The sequence below is a fragment of the Octopus sinensis genome, linkage group LG18, assembly GCF_006345805.1.
Source record: "Octopus sinensis linkage group LG18, ASM634580v1, whole genome shotgun sequence".
NCBI classification, from domain to species: domain Eukaryota; kingdom Metazoa; phylum Mollusca; class Cephalopoda; order Octopoda; family Octopodidae; genus Octopus; species Octopus sinensis.
The window spans coordinates 25,928,035-25,953,037 of NC_043014.1; the positions used below are offsets into that span (position 1 = coordinate 25,928,035).

The following is a 25,003-nucleotide window of genomic DNA, read 5'->3' on the forward strand; positions in this document are numbered from 1 at the left end:
AAAAAATAATAAAAATATATAAAATCTTCTTGGGACATAACACAGAAAGCATGTTCTATCCGTTTTCTTTAGGGGACCAAAAACGTAACAGAAATTTAGTCACATGGGCATGATCCGAAAAGCTCTGTCCTTGTATTTAGACATGTGGTAGGGTCTAAGCTGCTTTTCCAGATAAGCCATCTCTCCATGTCGCAAACCGCACCTTCCGCTGCCGTTAGTATAGGGGTTACATCTGGCCAAAATCTTCCATTGTATGTTATAATCGACACCTTTATCTCTTAAAGACCAAATATGATGGGATAATTGTGTCGCTTTTCTTTTGTTCCAGTGCCTAAAGCTCAAAGTGTGGTTATTGAACCTGGCCTTGAAATTACCCTCTGTCAGGCCACGTATTTCTTCGTCGAAACGGTGTCTTAGTGGTTATAGAGTTTACGGTAGCTTCATATATGATGGTCTTGGACATGCAAGCTCCATTTAGCGGGCACAATTCTTTATTCCTGCATGAACAGCTGTTTTCTTCTTGTGTTTTTTGTATGTTATGATTGATTATGTTTAAAATTGGTAGTTGAACTAAAACTAATTTTTAAATTGTGTCTATTAAGAGTTTCCTATAAGCATGGTTAACTGGAAATGTCTATCTATCAGTGCTAGGAAATATTTACCTATATTGAAGGCCACCTGGTGGAGTAAGGGGGCGTAAACCAGATGACCTTCCTATTTCTATTATTCCTTTTCCTTATTGTTGGGCTGGTGATAGGTGTATATTTTATTACAAAGAATAAGTCCTCGGGTAGATTTGCTCGACTAAAGGCGGTGCTCTAGCATGGCCACAGTCAAATGACTGAACCGAGTAAAAGAGTAGACCGTCAACGCTGAAGAAGTTCTAAAAATTCACCTGGAAGAGTTTACAGCAATAAAGATAGGAAATTCTGTGAGCAGGAAATAATGGGTTTGTGAAACGAGCAACGTGAAACGAGCAACGTGAAACAGTGTCCTATTCAAGGAAACAACGAACCGCCGGGAACCGAATTCACAACCTTACAATCGTGAGCGAAAAGCCTAACCTCTAACACAAGTGTCTCCTCTCTTTTATTTCTCTCTCTCTCTCTCTCTCTCTCTCTCTCTCTCTCTTCTCTCTCTCTCTCATATATATATATATATATACTTGAAATTTACAGAAAGACAAAAGATGAAGACAGGTGTATTAGTTTTACGCTCGGAAAAATGAGAAAGCCTTTTACGTTTCTAGTCTAGGCTCTTCAACAGAAAAGAATAAGAGAAAATAAACAGAGAGAGAATAAAAGAACTTATAGATTTAGTGATCAAGCATGGCGACTGGTTGGAAAAAAGGCTTGACAGGAGAGGTAGAAAGAAGGGGAGATAATAAAGTAGAGTTGATCCCAAATGAAGGTGAACGTGCATGTGTGTGTATGTGAGGATATGTAAGTGTGTACGTGGATGAGGGCTAGTGATTGTAAAGTGTGTGGATGAGAGCGTGTGTAAGTGTGTGCGTGTGTAAATGCGTGCGTCTGTAATGTGTGGGTGTGTGGATGATAGTGTGTGGGTGTGCAGATGAGGGTGTGTGGTGTTGGGTGCTGGGAAGTGCTAGTGTGTGTGGAGTGGTGTGGGGTGGCATGGTATGTTGATGTGGTGGTGTGTGACATGATAGGGACGATGATGGGTGCTTTGAGGATGGTGGTGTTGGAGAGGGAGGGACAAGTGCGGTAGCGTGGGCAAGAACAGAGAATCAACAGATGTGATCCACAGATTCTCGGAATAGAAAACACTTAGCGCCCAAATGATTGGAACATAGACTCGGATGTCTTTATGAGGGATCAATTCCGCAGGGAATTGGTGGCTCTAAGAGGAGCAGATATTGAGGCAATTATGCGGATAAGCAAATTAAATATAACAGCTTGAATTTGATACGCTATACATACACACAAAATCGAGCGCACGTACCCAAGTGTGTGTGTTGTTAGTTTGTGCATCGGTTGCGTTTTAGGTGTAAGAGAATATATTCTCAATTGCGCCTGGTGTTAAAAACACCTGAAAGTAAGTCATTGGCAAGCGAGACCACTCACATCAGGTCCCTTGTCGGAGCGACCAACATCGATATTTCGTCATTGTTGTAACTTTTCACTGCCGCATACCGAACAAGGCCCGCTGCAAACTATGCCGCCGACTATACTAAGTGGTTTAAAAACCATCTGGATTGTCCCAACTTTTCATGTCACGGAAAAATCAAATTTGAACTGGAAGCAGCTCGAGATATATAAACAAAATCGAACACACATATAAAAGGTGTGTTGTTAGTTCGTGGGTTGGCTGCGTTTTTAGGTGCAAGAGAATACATGCAAACAGGAAGAAAGCAAAGACTGAAGATTTTCAGACGATGAACAAATATATATTTATACATTAATAGATCAAACTTACACAGAGTACAAACGTCAAATAAAATTAAAGGGGAAGCAGTAAGGTCCAGCAACTGCTTCTGGAGTCTCGGAGGTCCATCAAAGTGTTGGTGAGAATATAGATATATTGCATTTACACAGACATACACATAAGCATATATGCACATATGTTGCTGTGTACTTTATATATATATTTGGAAGTATAGGTAGCAAAATATTTTCTAAATTAGATTTCTCTGTAGAGCTTTCTCTCTTCCATCTTTGTATCTTATTCTGAACCTTATTGTAGCACAGGAATAATAAAAGAAAGCAATTTTCTTTTACAGGTATCCTGTTGAAATTGCCGATATGGAACGAGCCCGATGCCGAAAACTTGTTCGACGACAAGCAAAGCTGGTGCCTTACAGAGAAAAATGACCAGACTCTTGACAAGTCAATAAAAGCGGAAACATCAACATTTACATCAACCGAGTTATTTATAATAAATAATCAATAAGCTACATACGGAGTGGTAATACATTTGTCGTTACAACGAATATCAGCCCCTAGTGGAAATTAAATGGTTCTGACTTTGTAACTAGTTCCTCATATCTCTGCTACCTCTGATATCCTTGAGAAGGAATCACATACGCTTCATATTTCCCATCTTAGCTCTCTTTTGAAGTTAAAAGAAGTTAATCATGCATTAATTAATATTGCTGAGTATAAATAGTCAAAAAATATGTGAAGATATTTATTGTTCATCTTGTAGGTTAGCTCCCACGATGTCCTGCTCATTTTTGTCGTTTTGTCTGGGAAAGTAGGTCACGCCCAAGAACCATTATTACCTTTTGGTAAACGTCATGCCAAAAGTGGTCCCGACATTATAACTTGCGTAAAACATTTGATTCTTTTCTGTCCTGAAAAGTACAATCAAACACAGTTAGTATCAATATTTTACGCGTTATTTGTCAGGTCCTAATTCGTCAGACAAATTTAAGGATTAGAGTTTAGAAAAAAAAAAGAAGAAAATAGTTGAAGTAGGCTATCCTCTGACAGTATGGGTCTGCATACATATATGAATGTATGTATGCGTATATGTATACATGTATGTAAATAGCGAAGGAATAAATACAGATATTTGTTGTTGTCGTTATTCTTGTTGTTGGTTTGTCCGAGATCCTGCTTTTTATCACTAATCCGTGCTGTGTCTGTGACTATTGCGTCTGTGTACGCGTAACGCAAAGTCTCAGTAAGTTCAACATTAAAAACTGAGTAAAATATTGAATTTCTGTACTGAAAAGTGCAATTCAACACAAATGCAATCGTTTACTATTCGCGACTCGAGAAGTAATTATAAATACCAGCGATAAATAAGGAAATTTCTTATAGGTGCTCAGTGAAGGTTATGCTTGTTTAGAGGCCATTTAATTTAATTGGTAGCGCATTTGCAAGGCAAGCGAGTGATGCATGGTGCTTCTCACATAGGTGCATGGTGCATAAAACTATAGACATAAATCACACTGCGACATCAAGTGACTAAAAAAAGACACTGAAACGCTTCATATTGTGGTAGCGAGATTTGGTTGGTATGCGGTCACTGGACGACTGCAACTGAGGAAGTCTAGAAGGCTGAAATCACCTGATCTAACAGTTCTGGCGCCGATAACAGACGACTCTAGTCTGCTACGATTTACGCCTATACTTTTATACGCTATGCACCAATATAACATGGTCAATAACTCAGTATTTGACGTTCTAACAAGACATCCACTTTAAGTTGGATATAAAGATTGCCTTTTGGTACTAATACTGTTTCCATCGCTAATAATTATTATTTAAAAATGCTTATTTTCTATTAAGCACAATGCCCTTAATTTGGGGAGGAGGTAATACCAATTATATTAACCTCGGTACTCTATTTTGTCTACTTGGATAGCTGAAAGGCAAATTTTGAGTCGGCAACCAGAACTTCAAAGAAATTAAAATAATTACCGTAAATCATTTTGTCTAATGCTTTAACAACCCACTAATCAATCGACCCTTTTGACAATTTAATAATGGTTTCAAACTTGTGAAACTAATCATTAAGTAGGAAAATAACAATCGACTAAATCTCTCCTGCTAAATTTGCTCTCCTTGACAAAAAGGACAGCAGTTTTAGTGGGGAGGTTAGTCAATATCATGAACCCGCTAATTTTTAATAGTACTGTATTTTATAGATCATGAAAGGATGAAAAGTACACAATTCAACAGGTATTTTGTTGTCAGGACGTTTTTTTTTATCTTAATTTGATATTTTTGTTTTGTTTTTTGACATGTTGAATCCAAAAATGGAATCTATTTTTTCACTATCACATATAAATTTCAAGATACCCAAAGCCCAATCATCAACGGTTGATATGCATGGACTTTAAGGCAGTCAATTTTCTACAGGGGTAACAAAGTGAATACACTAAATATTCATGCTTTTTATGTCTGTGGGACAGCAGAGCCAGGGAAAAACATTGGGTGATCAAGGAATGGCTGCAACGAACAATGAGTAGTTCAATGGTCTTTTAATGTGGTTGAACAGCCTTTAGTTCAACCGGGAGAAAAGTCCTCCTACCTCCACTCCATATCAAACATAGCATTATGAAGCAGTTTGTTAAACAACTGGATAAAGATGGACTTTGTATTCACTATATCTGCAGCACGTTCCTTTGTCTTAGAAGGGAAAAGATAAAAGTTGGAATTTTTGGTGGGCTGCAAATCAAAAAATTAATGCAAGATGAGAACTTTGTAAATTCATTGAGCTGCATTGAAGCAGCAGCATGGAATTCATTTGTAATAGTTGTGAATGACTTCTTGGACAAGGAGAAAGTAGTCAACTCTGCTGAAATGGTCGACAACATGCTGGAGAACTTTCAAAATTTGGAAGCAAAGATGAGCATAAAACTGCACTATCTCCACAGTCACTTAAATCCCCGAAACCTTGGTAACATACGTGACAAACAAGGATACCGTTTTTATCAAGACCTAAAGTAAATGGAACAAAGGTATCAATGCAGATGGGACTTGCATATGATGGCGGAGTATTGCTGGAACTTGACTCGGATCTTCCTGAGGTTCAACACTCAATAAGATTATTCAAACGCAAAGTTATGGGAAATTAGGTATAAACAATTGTCCGTAGAAATTCACTAGTTTTTCAGTAGAAGCGTTGTTTTTTAAGAAATATCAATTTCTATGTATATTATGCCTTGTTCCTCATAAGCTGTTTTATTTTTAAAAAAAAAACAACAACAACGTAATTCCTTGGATCCAGTATTTTAACGTCTTGACGCGATAATAATAAATGGATGTCACTTTCAGATTCTGTCTTCAGATCCAAACTTTTTGACAACATAGGAAAAAATGCCTGTATAATTATAAATGCAAGCTTGGCTGTGTGGTAACAAGCCTCAGGCCAACTAAAGCCTTGTGAGTGGATTTAGTAAATGAAATCTGAAAGAAGCCCATCGTATATATGTATATATCCTTGTGCGTATCTGTGTGTGTGTTTCTTTGTGTTAGTCTCCCACCACCACTTGTTGGATTGTTTACGTACCCATAAGTTAGCAGTTCGTCAAAAGACCGATAGAATATGTGCCTAACTTGGGAAAATATGTACTGGAATTGATACAACCGACTAAAACTCGTTAAGTCAGTGCCTCAGCATGGCCACAGTCCAATGACTGAAACAAATAAAAGATAAATAAAAAGAAAAAGAAGCCTTTAATATTCCTGAAAATGTAACTAAAACAAGTTTTGCTAAACTTTCAAGAGAACATTACCTGTTTGGGGTTATTTAAATGATGTTATTTCCAAAGATGCGGTAACAGCGAATCCAAAATCATAGTTTTCAGTCATGGGACAGTGTTAATAACAATAGTAATATAAATTTTATTCTAAATCCACCAGGTCGAATCACCATTATTAAATAATTTTCTTGATAATGATTAAATAACTGATATCTGGTGTCACTATGTGGTCGTTCAACAGCCAAATTTTCTTTAATAAAACCCCTACCGTTTTAAAAAACAATCAAGTCCACAATGGATAATGAGATCGTAGATACATGGCGATTGAAAAAGAGAGACGTGTAGGCAATGTCCAGAATGCTTTTGATGATAGCTCGGTTAAACAACTTTACTACTATTTTATGAAACATTTCGATGGTGCTTGGTTGAATTATCTTTTCAACTTGTTTCAGTCATTAGGCTGCAGCACATACTGCGGCACCGCCTTGAAGAATTTTTAGTTGAATGATTCGACTCCGGTACTTCATTTTCTTTTTTATTTTTTAAGTTTCATTCGGTGTCCTTTCTATCGCGAACTTACGGGAACGTAAACACACCAACACCGGTTGTAAATCGGTATTGGGAGACAAACACAGACACAGAAGACATACACACACACACATTCACATATATCGGCAATTATGCGAGTAAACAAATTAAAAACATTAAATATATTAAATATAACAGCTTGGGTATGAAATACAAAATATGTATATATGTATAGATGCAAACGAGAAAAATCAAAAGGTGGAGACTTTTAGATAATGAATAATTAAGTATAAATATATAGATATCTATATTAATAGGTCCAACTTACTTAGAGCACAAACGACAAAGAAAATTAAAGGGGTGGAAGAAAGGTGTTATACATTCAACAGCTATTTCTAGGAACTTGGAGATCCATGATAATGGTGATAGAATTAGTTCAATGCTTTTCTTTACATTATAGCCTTTCTTTACCTTGTGGAATCGATCCCTTGTAAATATATCGGAGTCTAAGTTCGAATCTTTTGAACACTCGGAGAGCCGTACTAGGCCATACATATTCACAAGCAAAGTTACAACCATAATATTAGTCATACATAACATGCTGCCCTATCTTTTCTGACTAAACTGTAAAAACTATATTGTCTATTCTTTTACTCGTTTCTTGAACAAAAAAAGCATGTAACACGTGCGCAAACACACACACACACACACACACACACACACATGTAGAATGTATTTGTGTGTGTGTGTGTGTGTGTGTGTATGTTACTTCTTCACGAAAATCATTAAAATCCTATGGATTCAATTGGGTCGAAATGCTTTTTCTAAATATTATCCTTATCCCTGCAGGGCTAAACTTCATAAATAATTAGGGTAGTAGTAGTAGTGGCGGTAGTAGTAATAATAATAGAAGTAGTAGTAGTAGTAGTAGAAGAAGAAGAAGAGGAAGAAAAAGAAGGCAGAGGAGGAGTGAAATGTAATGGTGCAGCTCTCACTAAAATTCGACACAAAAGTTCTGAATGGAAAACAAATAAATTAATATATTAATTCATTAGGCCAGCTAATTATTCACCCTCGCACACAAACAATGACGGTAAATAATTAAGAAACCAACAAAAGTAATTAACTCAATCGCTGACAGAAACTGCTTTTATAAGTGTGGTAAATATATTTTCAATACTTCGGCTTCTTTACACATTTAATTCTCATATAATTGAGTCTGGCCGCATTATTTTTAGAAATGGTGGCCTGAGACAACACATTCTTGCCGAGGTCAACTATTTTTTGTCTGTAGTGAATGACATGAAATAATGTTGGTGATGGTGGGAAAGTTGCTTATATCGATCTCAGTATCAATACGAATTGCTCTCTCTTCAAATATTCCCGCTCCTATGTCTTTGCTAGAAAATATCCCGTTTTCAATAGATTCATTGAGGTTCTTCTGTACCATCAAGTATCAGATGCTTCTCTGTGTTTCTGAAATTTAAACAGCACCGATTTCTGGGATGTACAAATGCGTTTAATGTACAAATTCAGTTTTAATTTGTTGGGGGAATTTGTTTAATTGCCTCCGGCGTTGTACTATTCTTCTACATATTTTCCCACTCATTTCTGCCTCAGCGACCCTTTTACTCGAATAATGTTCTACAAACGCCATCTCAACATGTTTTGCAAAAAAGAAACGAAAAAGAGAGAGGGAAATAGATTATTTTATATACACGCTAAATTTGCTCAGTGTTCATTATCACTATTATTATTATGTTTGATTTTGCTTTGTATTTGTACAAGTTACTCCAAGTCTCACCCAGAGACCTCAGGAGACAAAAAGTTAGAAGTTCATGTTGGTGTTATGCCTAGGGTGTCATGTATTTAGTTTTGCGCATGGTATTGTTCTAGAGAATGTTTAAGAAAACATAAAAATATAAATTTGTTTTACAATTTGAGATTGTATAGACAGTATTTTACGTAGGATATTGGCAGTTCCTATGAGCAATATCTTGTGAATTTCTGTCATTTTGGGGTTCCCAGATATCTGAGATAGGTAGGAACAGCCCCTTTTGCTCTCATTCCTAAGGGTACCTATGACAACAGGTATTGTTTCAGTCTTGAGGTTCCACATTTTGCCAATTTCTATTTCAAGGTCTTTATACTTGCTCAATTTTTGGTAGGTTTTGACAGGCAAATTTATGTCGATTGGGTCAGTCATATCAATGAGGAGGCATGATTTTTGTCTGAAGTCCTTCAATATAATGTTTGGCCTATTTGCATCTATCTTTCAATCAATTTTAATGGTGAAGTCCCAGAGGAGTGAGAGGTGATCATTTTCAAGCAATGGAGATAGTTTCTGTTCCCATAAGCTTTTATCATGGGACAGGTCCAGGTTTTTTCAAATTACGCAGTGAATATATTGTCCTGGTCTATCATGCATCATCATTAGCTGAAATTATATCCTTAGGTGCAAGGCAGATTTTACCAATTACTTTCAGGTTTTGGTTAGAATTGTGAATTTCTGGGAGTGTCACGTTCATTCATACTGGTTTCTTTAATTTTCAGCCATTTGATCATGATTTGATTTTTTAGATAACCTAGTTCAGTTGAGTCAATTTCTGTGTAATTTTCTTCATCTATTTGATTTTCATATGCGTCAGTGTTTTATGGTTGGTTGAGAGTGTATTTCACTTTGCTTATCTGTTACATTAACTCTTTCAATCCCATTTGCATTTTCACCAGACCTGGGTTGGTCTATAATTATTTCCTCTATAGTATCTTCTTTAGCTGTAACTTTGTTCCGTTTATCCTTTACTGATTGTTTAATTTGGTCAATCTGTAATTCAGTTAGTAATCTCTTTTTCATAATTTTTCTTCTGACGTTGGCAAGTTTGTTACTGTCTATGTAGGGTCTTACTTCAAGGTGTTTCTGTCTCCAGTTTAAGTAGGTTTGTATAGTATTAGTTTTATTTTTGGGGAAATACATGGCATGATAGAAGACCTGAAGAAGTTCTTTATTATCTCCTCTAGACCATCTTCATTCTTTTTCTTTTGGTTATTTGACGAGGAGCATATTTCCAGAGAGGTATTATTCAAACCCCAAAGAATCGCTCTCAACACATGGCTATGATGCTCCCCCACTACTTCTGCTCGTGGTCAGAGATGCACCTATCGTCAGACACTAAGGGACATGCTCAACTGGTTAATGTCAAACAACTGACAAGCGAATCTGTGGTATTGAGCAGAATGTTTGCTGTAGCCCATCTTTTATACCAAGACAAAACAACGTACATGATAACACTTCCAATCAGTTAAGATCAGAAGCCATGAGAGCCACTACCTGGTACTGCATAAGGGCATTATTATTATTATTATTATTATTATTATTATTATTATTATTATTATTATTATTATTATTATTATTATTCCTCCCGACGCCGATGGACGTACGTGAATCAGCTCTGTGAGTTTTGTGCCAATTTTATTGGAAATTTTTTAATAAGCTTGAATATTTTTTAATATTTTGTAGCCAAACCGACCGGCTTCTTGCGGAGCTCGTCGGTTGGGCGAAAACTTTGCCCCTTCGGGGTGAAATTGCTGTTTTTTATTTTGAAATTGACATTTTTGCACACACATAATTACAAAATGGCTCTGAAACGAGCTGCTGGCTCTTCCCTCCTTCTTGCAACACCCCCTCCACAAGAACACAAAACAACGTCACGGGTTATGTACAACCCATTTCAAGCCGTAAAAGGCAACAAAGATCCTCCTTCCGAACCGGAGTGCACGCGCTCGGTTCAAAAGGAGAATGCAAGCCAGGACATAAAGATGGCACAAGATTTGTTGAGAAAGGAGGGGAACAGTGTTTTCCTCAACACACCTCAACAACTCACACAAGAGACAAACAAAAGAACAATCTTTTATAAAGTCTTCGAAAAGAAAACTAAAAGATTGTTAACGCCACACCACAACAGTTAGAGATGGCTCTGAAGCCCATTTGGGGCCAGAAGAGCTATGTGACAAGAGGAAGCGATTTGGAACCGTGGAGGTTCGCTTCCCAACAGAGGAGCTTGCAAGGGCGAACGCCATTTCGCCCTTGCAAAATGAACATTTGTTCCTCGTCCCGACGTACCTCGGGCGTAAGGTACAAAAAATAACTATAAGCACAATACCCCCCGAACAGAAAATCTCATGGCTAGTGGCGGCTGTCCTCTATGCATAGAGGACACTGCCACTATTCTGAATGTTCGGAGGGTACGAGAAAAGAACTGGTCAGGCATGGGAATTCAACTGCTGGTACAGATCCAGCAGGAAAACATCAATGCCATACCTGACTTGTCATCTTGCTGGATGGGACAAGGCTAAATGTTATTGTAGAGGGGCGAAAGCCAAAATGTTTCCTCTGCAGTAGCGAAAGCCACCTAAAAAGGGACTGCCCCATTCAAAAAAAGAGAATGGAAGAATATAGCAAGAGGCAGCAGCAACAACAACAACAACAACAACAACAACACAAGCAACAACAACAGAAACAACAAAAACAGCAAGAAACACCAAAGGATGCCACACCACCAACACCATCACCAACACCAGCACCAAGACGAGCAACACCACCTCCAACAACAACAACCACCACCAAACCAACACCGACAACCACCACCAAACCAACACCGACACCAGTACCTCGAAGGTCGACAGCAGCGACATCAACAGTAACAGGAGCAGCGGCACCACCGATACCGGTGGAACCAGAAACTTTTCGTCCTGCTACTGAAGCAGACCCCTCAACCATTCCTTTGCCGGATGAAGAGATCTCGGATTGTGCGAGCTCCGATTCCAACAAAGGAGAATGGAACATAGTTCCTCCAAAAAAGAAAAGGAGGAAAAAACAAAAAGATTTACAGGGGAAGCACGAACAAACAGTACTTCCCAACATCAACAACAACATCAACAACAACACACACGCACAACAACAAACAACAACAACAACACTTTCGACACCACTACTGCCACTACCACAGACACAAACAAACACAGACACAATTACAGACACGATTACAGCAGTGAATACAAGAAACCAGGAACTGGTTGAGTATTTGAAAAACAAAACAAGCACAAACATTACAGATTTCATAATACCTACACACAACACACCACCAGCACACATTCTCACAAAAAAAAAAACAAACAGTTTACAACGAAATAAAACAAATATTCCCTAACGATGTGGGATCGTTAGGGAAAAGTTTCTCTCAGAAACTTTACAAAAATATTATTAAAGCACCCGTGCAAAAGCACAAGGGAGCCACCCCCACCACCAACAACAGTAAGTAGAGCCTTTTTTCTCCTTTTTTTTTCCCTAACTTTTGAAACATGGCAAATCTTAGAATCGGTTGCTTGAATGTGAGAGGCCTCGGGTCACCTTGGAAACAGGGTCACCTGTTAAACGACCTGAGGTTTCATGATGTGGATGTAGCAGCCATCAGTGAAACCAGGCTCTCCGACCCGCAGGAACTCGCAGCCCTTTTCGGCGGATACGAGATATTTCTATCTCCGTGTCGGCCGGGAGCGGGCGGTGGTGGTGGTACTGCGGTGTTGTTTCGGAAGGGCCTGGACCTGAAAATAAGAACAGTCTTCTTGGATCCGGAAGGTAAGTTGGTGGTCCTCGACGTGGACGGTAGTGACGGCGGTGCTTTCAGACTGCTGGCTGCCTACGCTCCGACAGGAGCAGGGCAGTCGGATTATTTCAAACGTCTGGAAGTTTTCCTGGGAACGTCACGCACTCTAGTACTAGTTGGGGATTGGAACGCTGTCTTAGACGAACGTTTCGATCGGGTGGGCAGGGGAGCGTCTGATAGGAGAGGGGGAGGGTGCAAGAGCCTCGCCAACCTACTCGGCCGCTTTCAGCTGTCCGACAGGTTTCGACTAGACAACCCGAATGTGCCAATGTGGACTTGGACAAACCGCATCGGGTCGTCTAGATCGTACTTAGATAGAGTGTTTTGTAGGCCAGCGGATAAGGACAGCGTAGGGTGTCCACAATTCCACCTAGTCGAATATACGGACCACAAATTAGTGATCTGTACGGTCGACTTAGATAGGCTACATAGACAGGGACCCGGCTACTGGAAGCTGAACGCGTCGTTAACGGCGTGCAAAGCTTACAGAGACCGGATTAGTTTACTAGTTAAGCGGGCGCTCACGGGGGCAATCATCAACAACAACTGGTGGTTTGCCCTCAAGAGAGCAATTAGAGTAGAGTCGATTAGGTATAGTAAGACTCTAGCTATTGAACGTAGGAAGAGAGAGCGGGATTTAGTTAAGAAACTAGACGAGGCTCTTGACACTGGCATCGCGACCGACGTGTTGGCGGCAAGGTTGGCCCTCGACCAACACTTCGACGCCAAACACGAAGGCTGCGTTGTCAGAGCTAAGGCACGTTCGCTAAGCGGGGAGGGGACTAGAGCCGCTCGATGGGCCCGCGTGGCGGAGGCGAAGCGAGGCAACAGAGCAACCATTCGGTCTTTGGTGGACCAGAACGGGCGCGAGGTTACCCAACCGAAGCAGATGTGTACGGTGCTTCAGCGGCACTTTGCTCAACTGTTTGGGACGAGCGGTGGAACGGACACCAACGGTACAGACTTCGGTGTGTACCTGGACGGACTGCCGCAACTCTCGGACAGCGAGGCAGAGTGCTGCGAAGGACCGATATCTGCCTGGGAAGTACAGGAAGCGATGAAGAGTTGCACGAGAGGTAGATCGCCGGGTTTGGATGGTCTGCCCTACGAGCTTTACTTTTCAATGCCAGACTTGTTTGCGGACCTGTTGGCAAACGTCTACTGCAACTGGCAGCAAAACGGGAGAATTCCTGCTTTTGTCTGTCGAGGGGTGGTGGCTTTGCTAAAGAAGCACCCAAACAAGGGGGACGTTATAGGGAATTTCCGGCCCATCACTCTGCTCAATGCAGAGTTGAAGATTTTGGCCAAGGTGCTAGCCAAGAGATTGGCGCTTGTCGTGGACAAGCTGGTCGGCGGGACGCAGACATGCGCCGTGCCGACCAGGTCGATACACGACAACCTCCATCTCATGCGCTACATCATAGAGAGGGTGGGTAACGACGCTGGCGCGGGTGGGGCTTTGATCAACTTGGATCAGAGTAAAGCCTTCGATAGGGTCGACCATCGGTACCTGGCAGCTGTCCTCAAGGCAGCCGGCTTCGGTCCAGTCTTCCGCGGGTGGATCGCTGCTTTATACAGCAACATCTGCTCGGTGATACGGGTGAACGGTCACCTTTCGGAACCGTTCGACATCTCGCGTTCGGTCCGCCAAGGATGCCCTCTCTCCTCCCTCTTGTACATTTTGACTCTCGAGCCATTACTGCGCAAGTTGGAGGCTTTGAGGGGCATCCCGCGCGATCTAGGAGGCGGAAACAGCGTGTCTGCTTATGCCGACGACGTCACCGTGGTGGTGTCGAGCCACAGGCACATTGGCCTGATTGGCGAGACGCTAAACCAGTACGAAGCGGTGACAGGGGCAAAGATTAACGCGGAAAAGTCTGTGGGCTTGCAACTGGGCACCTGGAGAGGCAAGCCCATGCCGTCCAACAGCGTCGTAGGGCGCTGGACAGACGGACCCGTTAAACTGCTCGGGGTCTGGTTCGGTCCGGACCTCCAGGTGGATAAGAACTGGGAAGAGGTGACGAGCAGGGTGGCACGTCTCACCCAGAAATGGGCCGAGAGGAAGCTGTCCCTGAAAGGTCGAGCGGAGGTGGCGAATGCGTACATCGCATCCGTCATCTATTACCGCTTGACCGTCGTCCCTTGTCCCGACCGCTGGTTGGCCAAGCTGGTACACCTGCTCTTCGACTTTTTGTGGAAGGGTCAGGTGCCACTGGTCAGGCGATCCATCTGCTGTCAACGGCCGCTGAACGGAGGCCTTGGAATGCCGTGGTTGCTGTTGCGCAGACATGCGCTCAGGTTGCGGCATCTCAAGCGCTTCCTAGACGGTGAACAGGTGTGGTCGCCTTTTGTCAGACGCGATTTTCCGCAGCTCGTCTCTTTGACGGAGCTGCAGACCTGGATCAAACGTAGACCGAGAAAGGGCGCTTGGCACCTCGAGTGCCGTCAAGCCCTCTCCGCCCTCCACCAGGCGGGCAATGCGGTCGGTTACAGCTCCACTCTAGCGTTCTATAGAGGGTTAGTGGAGGAAAAATGCGACGACGTTCTCGGGGAAACTCTAGGCGTTGAAGACGACGAACTGAGCGGTCTGTTCGGGAGGACTTTCGGGCCGGGGCCGATGGATAATTTCCAGAGGTCTCTCGCCTGGCAGTGCTACCGAGGGGCTCTGCCTGTTCGAGATAAACTCTACCGGCACGGAAGTGCCGTCAGCCGGGCCTGCCCGAGGTGTTGCCAGGACGACGAAACCGTTCTGCACGCACTCGTCCAGTGCCCGAGTATTGCTGAAATATGGGTTTATGTCGAACAGCTACTGTCACGTGTAGGACGGATCCGACTATCGGCCGAATCCATAGTGAAGATTGCCCCGCCGACCTCCTTTAACAAGGAGGGCGAGGCCGTTTTCTTGTGCCTAGTGGCTGTGGCGAAAGAGGGTGTGTGGTGGACTCGTTTGAAAGGGCTAAAGACAGACACTTTCCTCTTTGTCAAGGCCTCATCAACTTTTTCAAGTTTCACTTGAAAAGGAAGATGAGGTTAGAGAGGAAAGTGCTGTCCGATAGCAAGTTTTATGAAAGGTGGGTGAATTGTGCGAGACTGGCCTGTATAAATGGACCAGTTCTCAGGTTTCGCCTGTGATTTCAAAGAAAAAGGTAATGTAAAAGGAGAAGAAAGGGGACTCTCTACACCCCCTTTTTTTGACCAGGCTCCCGTTGGCTTTTGTAGGGTTTTTTCCACCGGGAACATTTCGAGACGTCTCCCCATTTTGGGAGTTTTTCATTGTTGAATTTTATAAGTTGTTATAAAGATTTTTACTCGATGTTTTTAAAAAACGGCAAAACCCTTTGTAACCTTTCGTCCTGTCTTGTCCCTTTATGTAATCATGCGTGTTAGCCCTTGTGGCCAATAAAAAAGAATTGATTATTATTATTATTCCTCCCGACGCCGATGGACGTACGTGGATCAGCTCTGTGAGTTTTGTGCCAATTTTATTGGAAATTTTTTAATAAGCTTGAATATTTTTAAATATTTTTGTAGCCAAGCCGACCGGCTTCTTGCGGAGCTCGTCGGTTGGGCGAAGTTTTGCCCCTTCGGGGTGAAATTGCTCTTTATTATATTGAAATTGACATTTTTTATGCACACACACATTTACAAAATGGCTTTAAAACGAGCTGCTGGCTCTTCCCTCCTTCTTGCAACACCCCCTCCACAAGAACAAAAGGCAACGTCACGGGTTACGTACAACCCATTTCAAGCCGTAAAAGGCAACAAAGATCCTCCTTCCGAACCGGAGTGCACGCGCTCGGTTCAAAAGGAGAATGCAAGCCAGGACGTCGCGTTCGACGTCACTCTGATTTCCCTCCTCTGCCTTCAACAAGTGATGCTGTACCGAAGAGGGAGGAAAAGAAACTTATAGCAGACAAAAATACAGACAAGAACCAACAAAAAAATGTTAAAAAACTCTAACGATTTTGCTTCTGCTGCGAAGCAAATTTCGGAAGATGTAGATATAACGATGGAGGACATAAAGATGGCACAAGATTTGTTGAGAAAGGAGGGGAACAGTGTTTTCCTCAACACACCTCAACAACTCACACAAGAGACAAACAAAAGAACAATCTTTTATAAAGTCTTCGAAAAGAAAACTAAAAGATTGTTTAACGCCACACCACAACAGTTAGAGATGGCTCTGAAGCCCATTTGGGGCCAGAAGAGCTATGTGACAAGAGGGAAGCGATTTGGAACCGTGGAGGTTCGCTTCCCAACAGAGGAGCTTGCAAGGGCGAACGCCATTTCGCCCTTGCAAAATGAACATTTGTTCCTCGTCCCGACGTACCTCGGGCGTAAGGTACAAAAAAATAACTATAAGCACAATACCCCCCGAACAGAAAATCTCATGGCTAGTGGCGGCTGTCCTCTATGGCATAGAGGACACTGCCACTATTCTGAATGTTCGGAGGGTACGAGAAAAGAACTGGTCAGGCATGGGAATTCAACTGCTGGTACAGATCCAGCAGGAAAACATCAATGCCATACCTGACTTTGTCATCTTGCTGGATGGGACAAGGCTAAATGTTATTGTAGAGGGGCGAAAGCCAAAATGTTTCCTCTGCAGTAGCGAAAGCCACCTAAAAAGGGACTGCCCCATTCAAAAAAAGAGAATGGAAGAATATAGCAAGAGGCAGCAGCAACAACAACAACAACAACAACAACAACACAAGCAACAACAACAGAAACAACAAAAACAGCAAGAAACACCAAAGGATGCCACACCACCAACACCATCACCAACACCAGCACCAAGACGAGCAACACCACCTCCAACAACAACAACCACCACCAAACCAACACCGACAACCACCACCAAACCAACACCGACACCAGTACCTCGAAGGTCGACAGCAGCGACATCAACAGTAACAGGAGCAGCGGCACCACCGATACCGGTGGAACCAGAAACTTTTCGTCCTGCTACTGAAGCAGACCCCTCAACCATTCCTTTGCCGGATGAAGAGTCGGATTGTGCGAGCTCTGATTCCAACAAAGGAGAATGGAGTATAGTGCCTCCAAAGAAGAAAAGGAGGAAGAAACAAAAAGATTTACAGGGGAAGCACGAACAAATAGTGCTTCCCAACATCAACAACAACAACAACAACAACACACACTCACAACAACAAACAACAACAACACTTTCGACACCACTACTGCCACTGCCACACACACAAACACACACAGACACAATTACATCAATAAACACAAAGAACCAAAAACTAGTGGAGTACTTAAAAAACAAAACTAGTACAAATATAACGATTTCATCATACCAACACAAAACACACACCAGCACACATTCTCACAATAAAAATAAATGCAAAAACATATGATGAAATCAAACAAATATTCCCTAACGATGTGGGATCGCTAGGGAAAAGTTTCTCGAAGAAACTTTATAAAAACATTGTGGAAGCACCCGTGCAAAAGCACAAGGGAGCCACCCCCACCACCAACAACAGTAAGTAGAGCCTTTTTTCTCCGTTTTTTTTTTTCCCCTACTTTGAGACATGGCAAATCTTAGAATCGGTTGCTTGAATGTGAGAGGCCTCGGGTCACCTTGGAAACAGGGTCACCTGTTAAACGACCTGAGGTTTCATGATGTGGATGTAGCAGCCATCAGTGAAACCAGGCTCTCCGACCCGCAGGAACTCGCAGCCCTTTTCGGCGGATACGAGATATTTCTATCTCCGTGTCGGCCGGGAGCGGGCGGTGGTGGTACTGCGGTGTTGTTTCGGAAGGGCCTGGACCTGAAAATAAGGACAGTCTTCTTGGATCCGGAAGGTAAGTTGGTGGTCCTCGACGTGGACGGTAGTGACGGCGGTGCTTTCAGACTGCTGGCTGCCTACGCTCCGACAGGAGCAGGGCAGTCGGATTATTTCAAACGTCTGGAAGTTTTCCTGGGAACGTCACGCACTCTAGTACTAGTTGGGGATTGGAACGCTGTCTTAGACGAACGTTTCGATCGGGTGGGCAGGGGAGCGTCTGATAGGAGGGGGAGGGTGCAAGAGCCTCGCCAACCTACTCGGCCGCTTTCAGCTGTCCGACAGGTTTCGACTAGACAACCCGAATGTGCCAATGTGGACTTGGACAAACCGCATCGGGTCGTCTAGATCGTACTTAGATAGAGTGTTTTGTAGGCCAGCGGATAAGGACAGCGTAGGGTGTCCACAATTCCACCTAGTCGAATATACGGACCACAAATTAGTGATCTGTACGGTCGACTTAGATAGGCTACATAGACAGGGACCCGGCTACTGGAAGCTGAACGCGTCGTTAACGGCGTGCAAAGCTTACAGAGACCGGATTAGTTTACTAGTTAAGCGGGCGCTCACGGGGGCAATCATCAACAACAACTGGTGGTTTGCCCTCAAGAGAGCAATTAGAGTAGAGTCGATTAGGTATAGTAAGACTCTAGCTATTGAACGTAGGAAGAGAGAGCGGGATTTAGTTAAGAAACTAGACGAGGCTCTTGACACTGGCATCGCGACCGACGTGTTGGCGGCAAGGTTGGCCCTCGACCAACACTTCGACGCCAAACACGAAGGCTGCGTTGTCAGAGCTAAGGCACGTTCGCTAAGCGGGGAGGGGGAGACTAGAGCCGCTCGATGGGCCCGCGTGGCGGAGGCGAAGCGAGGCAACAGAGCAACCATTCGGTCTTTGGTGGACCAGAACGGGCGCGAGGTTACCCAACCGAAGCAGATGTGTACGGTGCTTCAGCGGCACTTTGCTCAACTGTTTGGGACGAGCGGTGGAACGGACACCAACGGTACAGACTTCGGTGTGTACCTGGACGGACTGCCGCAACTCTCGGACAGCGAGGCAGAGTGCTGCGAAGGACCGATATCTGCCTGGGAAGTACAGGAAGCGATGAAGAGTTGCACGAGAGGTAGATCGCCGGGTTTGGATGGTCTGCCCTACGAGCTTTACTTTTCAATGCCAGACTTGTTTGCGGACCTGTTGGCAAACGTCTACTGCAACTGGCAGCAAAACGGGAGAATTCCTGCTTTTGTCTGTCGAGGGGTGGTGGCTTTGCTAAAGAAGGACCCAAACAAGGGGGACGTTATAGGGAATTTCCGGCCCATCACTCTGCTCAATGCAGAGTTGAAGATTTTGGCCAAGGTGCTAGCCAAGAGATTGGCGCTTGTCGTGGACAAGCTGGTCGGCGGGACGCAGACATGCGCCGTGCCGACCAGGTCGATACACGACAACCTCCATCTCATGCGCTACATCATAGAGAGGGTGGGTAACGACGCTGGCGCGGGTGGGGCTTTGATCAACTTGGATCAGAGTAAAGCCTTCGATAGGGTCGACCATCGGTACCTGGCAGCTGTCCTCAAGGCAGCCGGCTTCGGTCCAGTCTTCCGCGGGTGGATCGCTGCTTTATACAGCAACATCTGCTCGGTGATACGGGTGAACGGTCACCTTTCGGAACCGTTCGACATCTCGCGTTCGGTCCGCCAAGGATGCCCTCTCTCCTCCCTCTTGTACATTTTGACTCTCGAGCCATTACTGCGCAAGTTGGAGGCTTTGAGGGGCATCCCGCGCGATCTAGGAGGCGGAAACAGCGTGTCTGCTTATGCCGACGACGTCACCGTGGTGGTGTCGAGCCACAGGCACATTGGCCTGATTGGCGAGACGCTAAACCAGTACGAAGCGGTGACAGGGGCAAAGATTAACGCGGAAAAGTCTGTGGGCTTGCAACTGGGCACCTGGAGAGGCAAGCCCATGCCGTCCAACAGCGTCGTAGGGCGCTGGACAGACGGACCCGTTAAACTGCTCGGGGTCTGGTTCGGTCCGGACCTCCAGGTGGATAAGAACTGGGAAGAGGTGACGAGCAGGGTGGCACGTCTCACCCAGAAATGGGCCGAGAGGAAGCTGTCCCTGAAAGGTCGAGCGGAGGTGGCGAATGCGTACATCGCATCCGTCATCTATTACCGCTTGACCGTCGTCCCTTGTCCCGACCGCTGGTTGGCCAAGCTGGTACGCCTGCTCTTCGACTTTTTGTGGAAGGGTCAGGTGCCACTGGTCAGGCGATCCATCTGCTGTCAACGACCGCTGAACGGAGGCCTTGGAATGCCGTGGTTGCTGTTGCGCAGACATGCGCTCAGGCTGCGGCATCTCAAGCGCTTCCTAGACGGTGAACAGGTGTGGTCGTCTTTTGTCAGACGCGATTTTCCGCAGCTCGTCTCTTTGACGGAGCTGCAGACCTGGATCAAACGTAGACCGAGAAAGGGCGCTTGGCACCTCGAGTGCCGTCAAGCCCTCTCCGCCCTCCACCAGGCGGGCAATGCGGTCGGTTACAGCTCCACTCTAGCGTTCTATAGAGGGTTAGTGGAGGAAAAATGCGACGACGTTCTCGGGGAAACTCTAGGCGTTGAAGATGACGAACTGTGCGGTCTGTTCGGGAGGACTTTCGGGCCGGGGCCGATGGATAATTTCCAGAGGTCTCTCGCTTGGCAGTGCTACCGAGGGGCTCCGCCTGTTCGAGATAAACTCTACCGGCACGGAAGTGCCGTCAGCCGAGCCTGCCTGAGGTGTTGCCAGGACGACGAAACCGTTCTGCACGCACTCGTTCAGTGCCCGAGTATTGCTGAAATATGGGTTTATGTCGAACAGCTACTGTCACGTGTAGGACGGATCCGACTATCGGCCGAATCCATAGTGAAGATTGCCCCGCCGACCTCCTTTAACAAGGAGGGCGAGGCCGTTTTCTTGTGCCTAGTGGCTGTGGCGAAAGAGGTGGTGTGGTGGACTCGTTTGAAAGGGCTAAAGACAGACACTTTCCTCTTTGGTCAAGGCCTCATCAACTTTTTCAAGTTTCACTTGAAAAGGAAGATGAGGTTAGAGAGGAAAGTGCTGTCCGATAGCAAGTTTTATGAAAGGTGGGTGAATTGTGCGAGACTGGCCTGTATAAATGGACCAGTTCTCAGGTTTCGCCTGTGATTTCAAAGAAAAAGGTAATGTAAAAGGAGAAGAAAGGGGACTCTCTACACCCCCTTTTTTTGACCAGGCTCCCGTTGGCTTTTGTAGGGTTTTTTCCACCAGGAACCTTTCGAGACGTCTCCCCCTTTTGGGAGTTTTTCATTGTTGAATTTTATAAGTTGTTATAAAGATTTTTACTCGATGTTTTTAAAAAAAAGGCAAAACCCTTTGTAACCTTTCGTCCTGTCTTGTCCCTTTATGTAATCATGCGTGTCAGCCCTTGTGGCCAATAAAAAAGAATTGATTATTATTATTATTATTATTATTATTATTATTATTATTATTATTATTATTATTATTATTTTTATTATTGTTATCATTGGTGTTGTTGTTGTTGTTTTTAGTGTTTTTAATGTTGTTTTAGTGTTTACTAATGTAAACAATAAATACTGTAAATACTGTCCTACCCTATCGTGGCGATTTTTGTATTCTTTTGGCGCCAGCACAGGACATCTCCAGACGAGATGATCTATTGTTTCATCAAATGTATCGCAGAATCTGCATTTAGGGCCAGAACAGTTTTGAAGAACGTTAGCTATGTGGTTTTTGGTAAGCAAACTTTGATCTTGTGCCGCCAATACGAAACCTTTAGTCTCTGCTTTCAGTCCTGAATTTCTCAGCCACTGATGTATTGTTCCTTGGTTTACATCAGTATTTCGGCTTCGAAGTATATAGTGACCATGCAGAGGCTGCTAATCCCGCCGCTCCTTAATTTGTTTCTGCCTGTTTTCTTTTGCAGTCTGTTTTGTCCGTTTTACTTGTTTTGTAGCAGTGGCTACAGGTTCTTCATCTATTTGCGAATTTGCAAACTTTCTTGGCAATAGAATGTGAATTCTCGCTGCTTTCGTGTTTGCACACAAGCCGCAGCATCCAGTTTTCTGTACTTTAGCACAATTATCAAGGCAAAAATCCATCCCGATGTCATTGTTGGACTCTTTAACAGTTATTAACAGCCATACGAGCTCTTTGTCATTTCTAGCAATCAGCTTCAGATCGTCAATATATATTTTTGCTTGATTTTTCTTGCTTGTTTCGTCTTTACGTTTACTCCTGTAGCAAGTTCATCGAGAACTGATACATCCGCACACAAAAATTCTATCTCTTTATGTATTGCTGCTTTTCACTTAAGGGGTATATTGATATGGTTGGTCCTTTTCTGTGTAGTCCTCATACCTAATTGAGCAGTTACAACTTTAGCAGTGGAACAGATTAGGTTATTTAAGGTTGTTGGGTCATTTCCTTTATTTCTATAATCTGTCTAAGACCAACATTATATATATGTTATGTTTTATGCTGTTTGAGAGCTTTGGTAGCGGTCTTTGTTGATCATGTCACTAAACTCAGTCTTGATGAGTTCTCGCATATCTTATTTTGCTTCTTTGAACTTCTCTTTATCATTCACCTCAAATTTTGTGCCATATCTATTCTGGTGTTCTTGCGGTAGGTCTACTTTCTCCTCTTTTTCTGCATACCTGTTCTTCGCTATTATTTCTTCAGCTTCTTCGCTGGGATGTACTGCTCGTACACTATGCATCTGTTACGTATTTCATTTTACATTGTTGCTGTTTTCATTTGTCGACCATGGGATATTTGTGTCCTAATTTGGCTAATTTTAGCGTCATTTACCCTTTAATGATGTCTCTACGTACATTACTTAATCTATTTGCGTCTATATCTCTCTGTACTTCACTGTCTACTAAGTTTCCCCATGAAATGTATGTTTGTACAATGAGGTTATTGCCTGGACTTAGTTGGGCTGCATAGACAGCTTTCAAAGCATCTCTATAATCCTCTCTAATCCATTTTATGCGTTGTTCTTTAGGTGGTGCTTTTGTTGGTATCCCCACAGGTCTTGGGTTATGGTTATCCTGGTTTTGGTTACCTGGTAGTTAGTTTGTTTTGCGAGTTTGTTCCAGGAGCAGACTTTTCGACCCCAGTCTGGTTTCCCACTGGATAACGCAGTACTTGTCCTGGACGATGACCGATCCGGCATGAGTTTTGGCTTGTCATTAAAGCATTGATGGTGACAATAGAAGACGGGTCTGTTTGTTCAAGGTTAACTTTTTGACATGATACAGTTTACTGGTTCTTCGAAAGGATATATTTATCATATGTAACGGACCATCTGAAAGAAATCGGCAAGGTAAAGAAACTGGACAAGTGGGTACCACACAAACTGAACGAGCATCAAATGACCCATTGTTTTTGCATCGTATCGTTACGAGTGATGAAAACTGGATTCTTTTCAACAATAGCAAGCGTTTTACACGGTGGTTGGATAGAGACGAAGTGCCAAAATACAATCCAAAAAGAATATTCACCCCCCCCCCGCGCCAAAAGCTTATGGTGTCTGTTTGGGGGTTCGGCGCTGATGTTATCCACTACATCTTCATGAGATCTGGTAAGTCAATTACAGCGGATGTATACATCAACCAATTGGATGAAATAATGAGTGAACTTGCAATTAAATAACCGAGATTGGTCAATAGAGACAGGTCAATTCTTTTGCAAGACAATGCTCGGCGACATGTTGCACAACGAACGCTACTCAAGTGACAGGAACTGAACTCGGAAGTACTCTATCATCCACCATATCCACCAGACCTTGCATCAACTGGCAACATTTTGCAAGGAAAAAACTTCAAATCTGAAGTAGATGCAACAACAGCTTTTCATGATTTCATCACTTCTTTCTCTCCAGGATTCTCCGCTGCCGCATAAATAAGCTACCGATAAAATGACAAAATTCTGTTGATAATTTAGGTGCATACTTTGATTAGCTACATTGCTTTTTGTTGAGATAAAGTATAATAAACTTTCACTTCAAAATCGGACACTTCATTCTTAATGACCTTACACACACACACACACACACACACACACACACACACACACACACACACACACACACACACACACACACACACACACACACACACACACACACACACACACACACACACACACAGTTATGGTGTGAATCCTGGTCCACTTGTATGTTATTGTCGGCACTGCAATATTCTTGTCGCCACCATTATGTTGTGGCGGTATTCTACGTCTTATTATCTTTGACATGTCTATCGTGCAATCGCAGATAGCTCCGCTAGACAACGTCTTTGAAACGTTTCTACTTGAACTCGTATATATCACGTAACTGATACTGACTCCAACTGAGAACTCGTACAACAACTCTATCACTACTGACCTCCTACAACGACTGACTGTCTAACTTTATAGTGGCTTATTCATAACACATGGGAAGGAGTGTACCATTTTCACTACAACATCTCCCCTTTTAATTCTTTTTTCCTTGGAAAGCAAGTATTTTTTAGCGTTTCTTCCAACTTACTATTTTTTCTTTTGGTGTCTATTTGGCGTCTAAGAACTCTGTGTTAGATTTTTCTTCTACTTGTATGCACGGGTTCAACCACCTGTAACAGTGTTGGTACTTGGAATGTGTCATACAGCCATTCCATAGGTTCTGTCTGGTTGATTTTCTGTGTCTTTTTTCAATACTTTTTCTAATTTTATCTCCATACATCATTTTCTCTATGTTCTTTGTAAGTTTTCCTTCCTCCCAGTATTGTTTACCGTTTTTATACGACCT

The 25,003-nt window shown here is 43.3% G+C and overlaps 1 protein-coding gene across 2 annotated transcripts in view; it reads left to right on the top strand.

Annotated features, from left to right (window-relative positions):
- Positions 1 to 3,549, top strand: part of LOC115221664 (ammonium transporter Rh type A-like) — a 35,648-nt gene extending 32,099 nt beyond the window's left edge. For both annotated transcript variants that reach the window (XM_036510799.1, XM_029791865.2), the window contains one exon: positions 2,741 to 3,549. In XM_036510799.1, the coding sequence (XP_036366692.1) occupies positions 2,741 to 2,831 (91 nt within the window). In that variant the 3' untranslated portion in view covers positions 2,832 to 3,549. The remainder of the gene's footprint in view (positions 1 to 2,740) is intronic.
- The last annotated feature ends 21,454 nt before the right edge of the window (positions 3,550 to 25,003 follow it).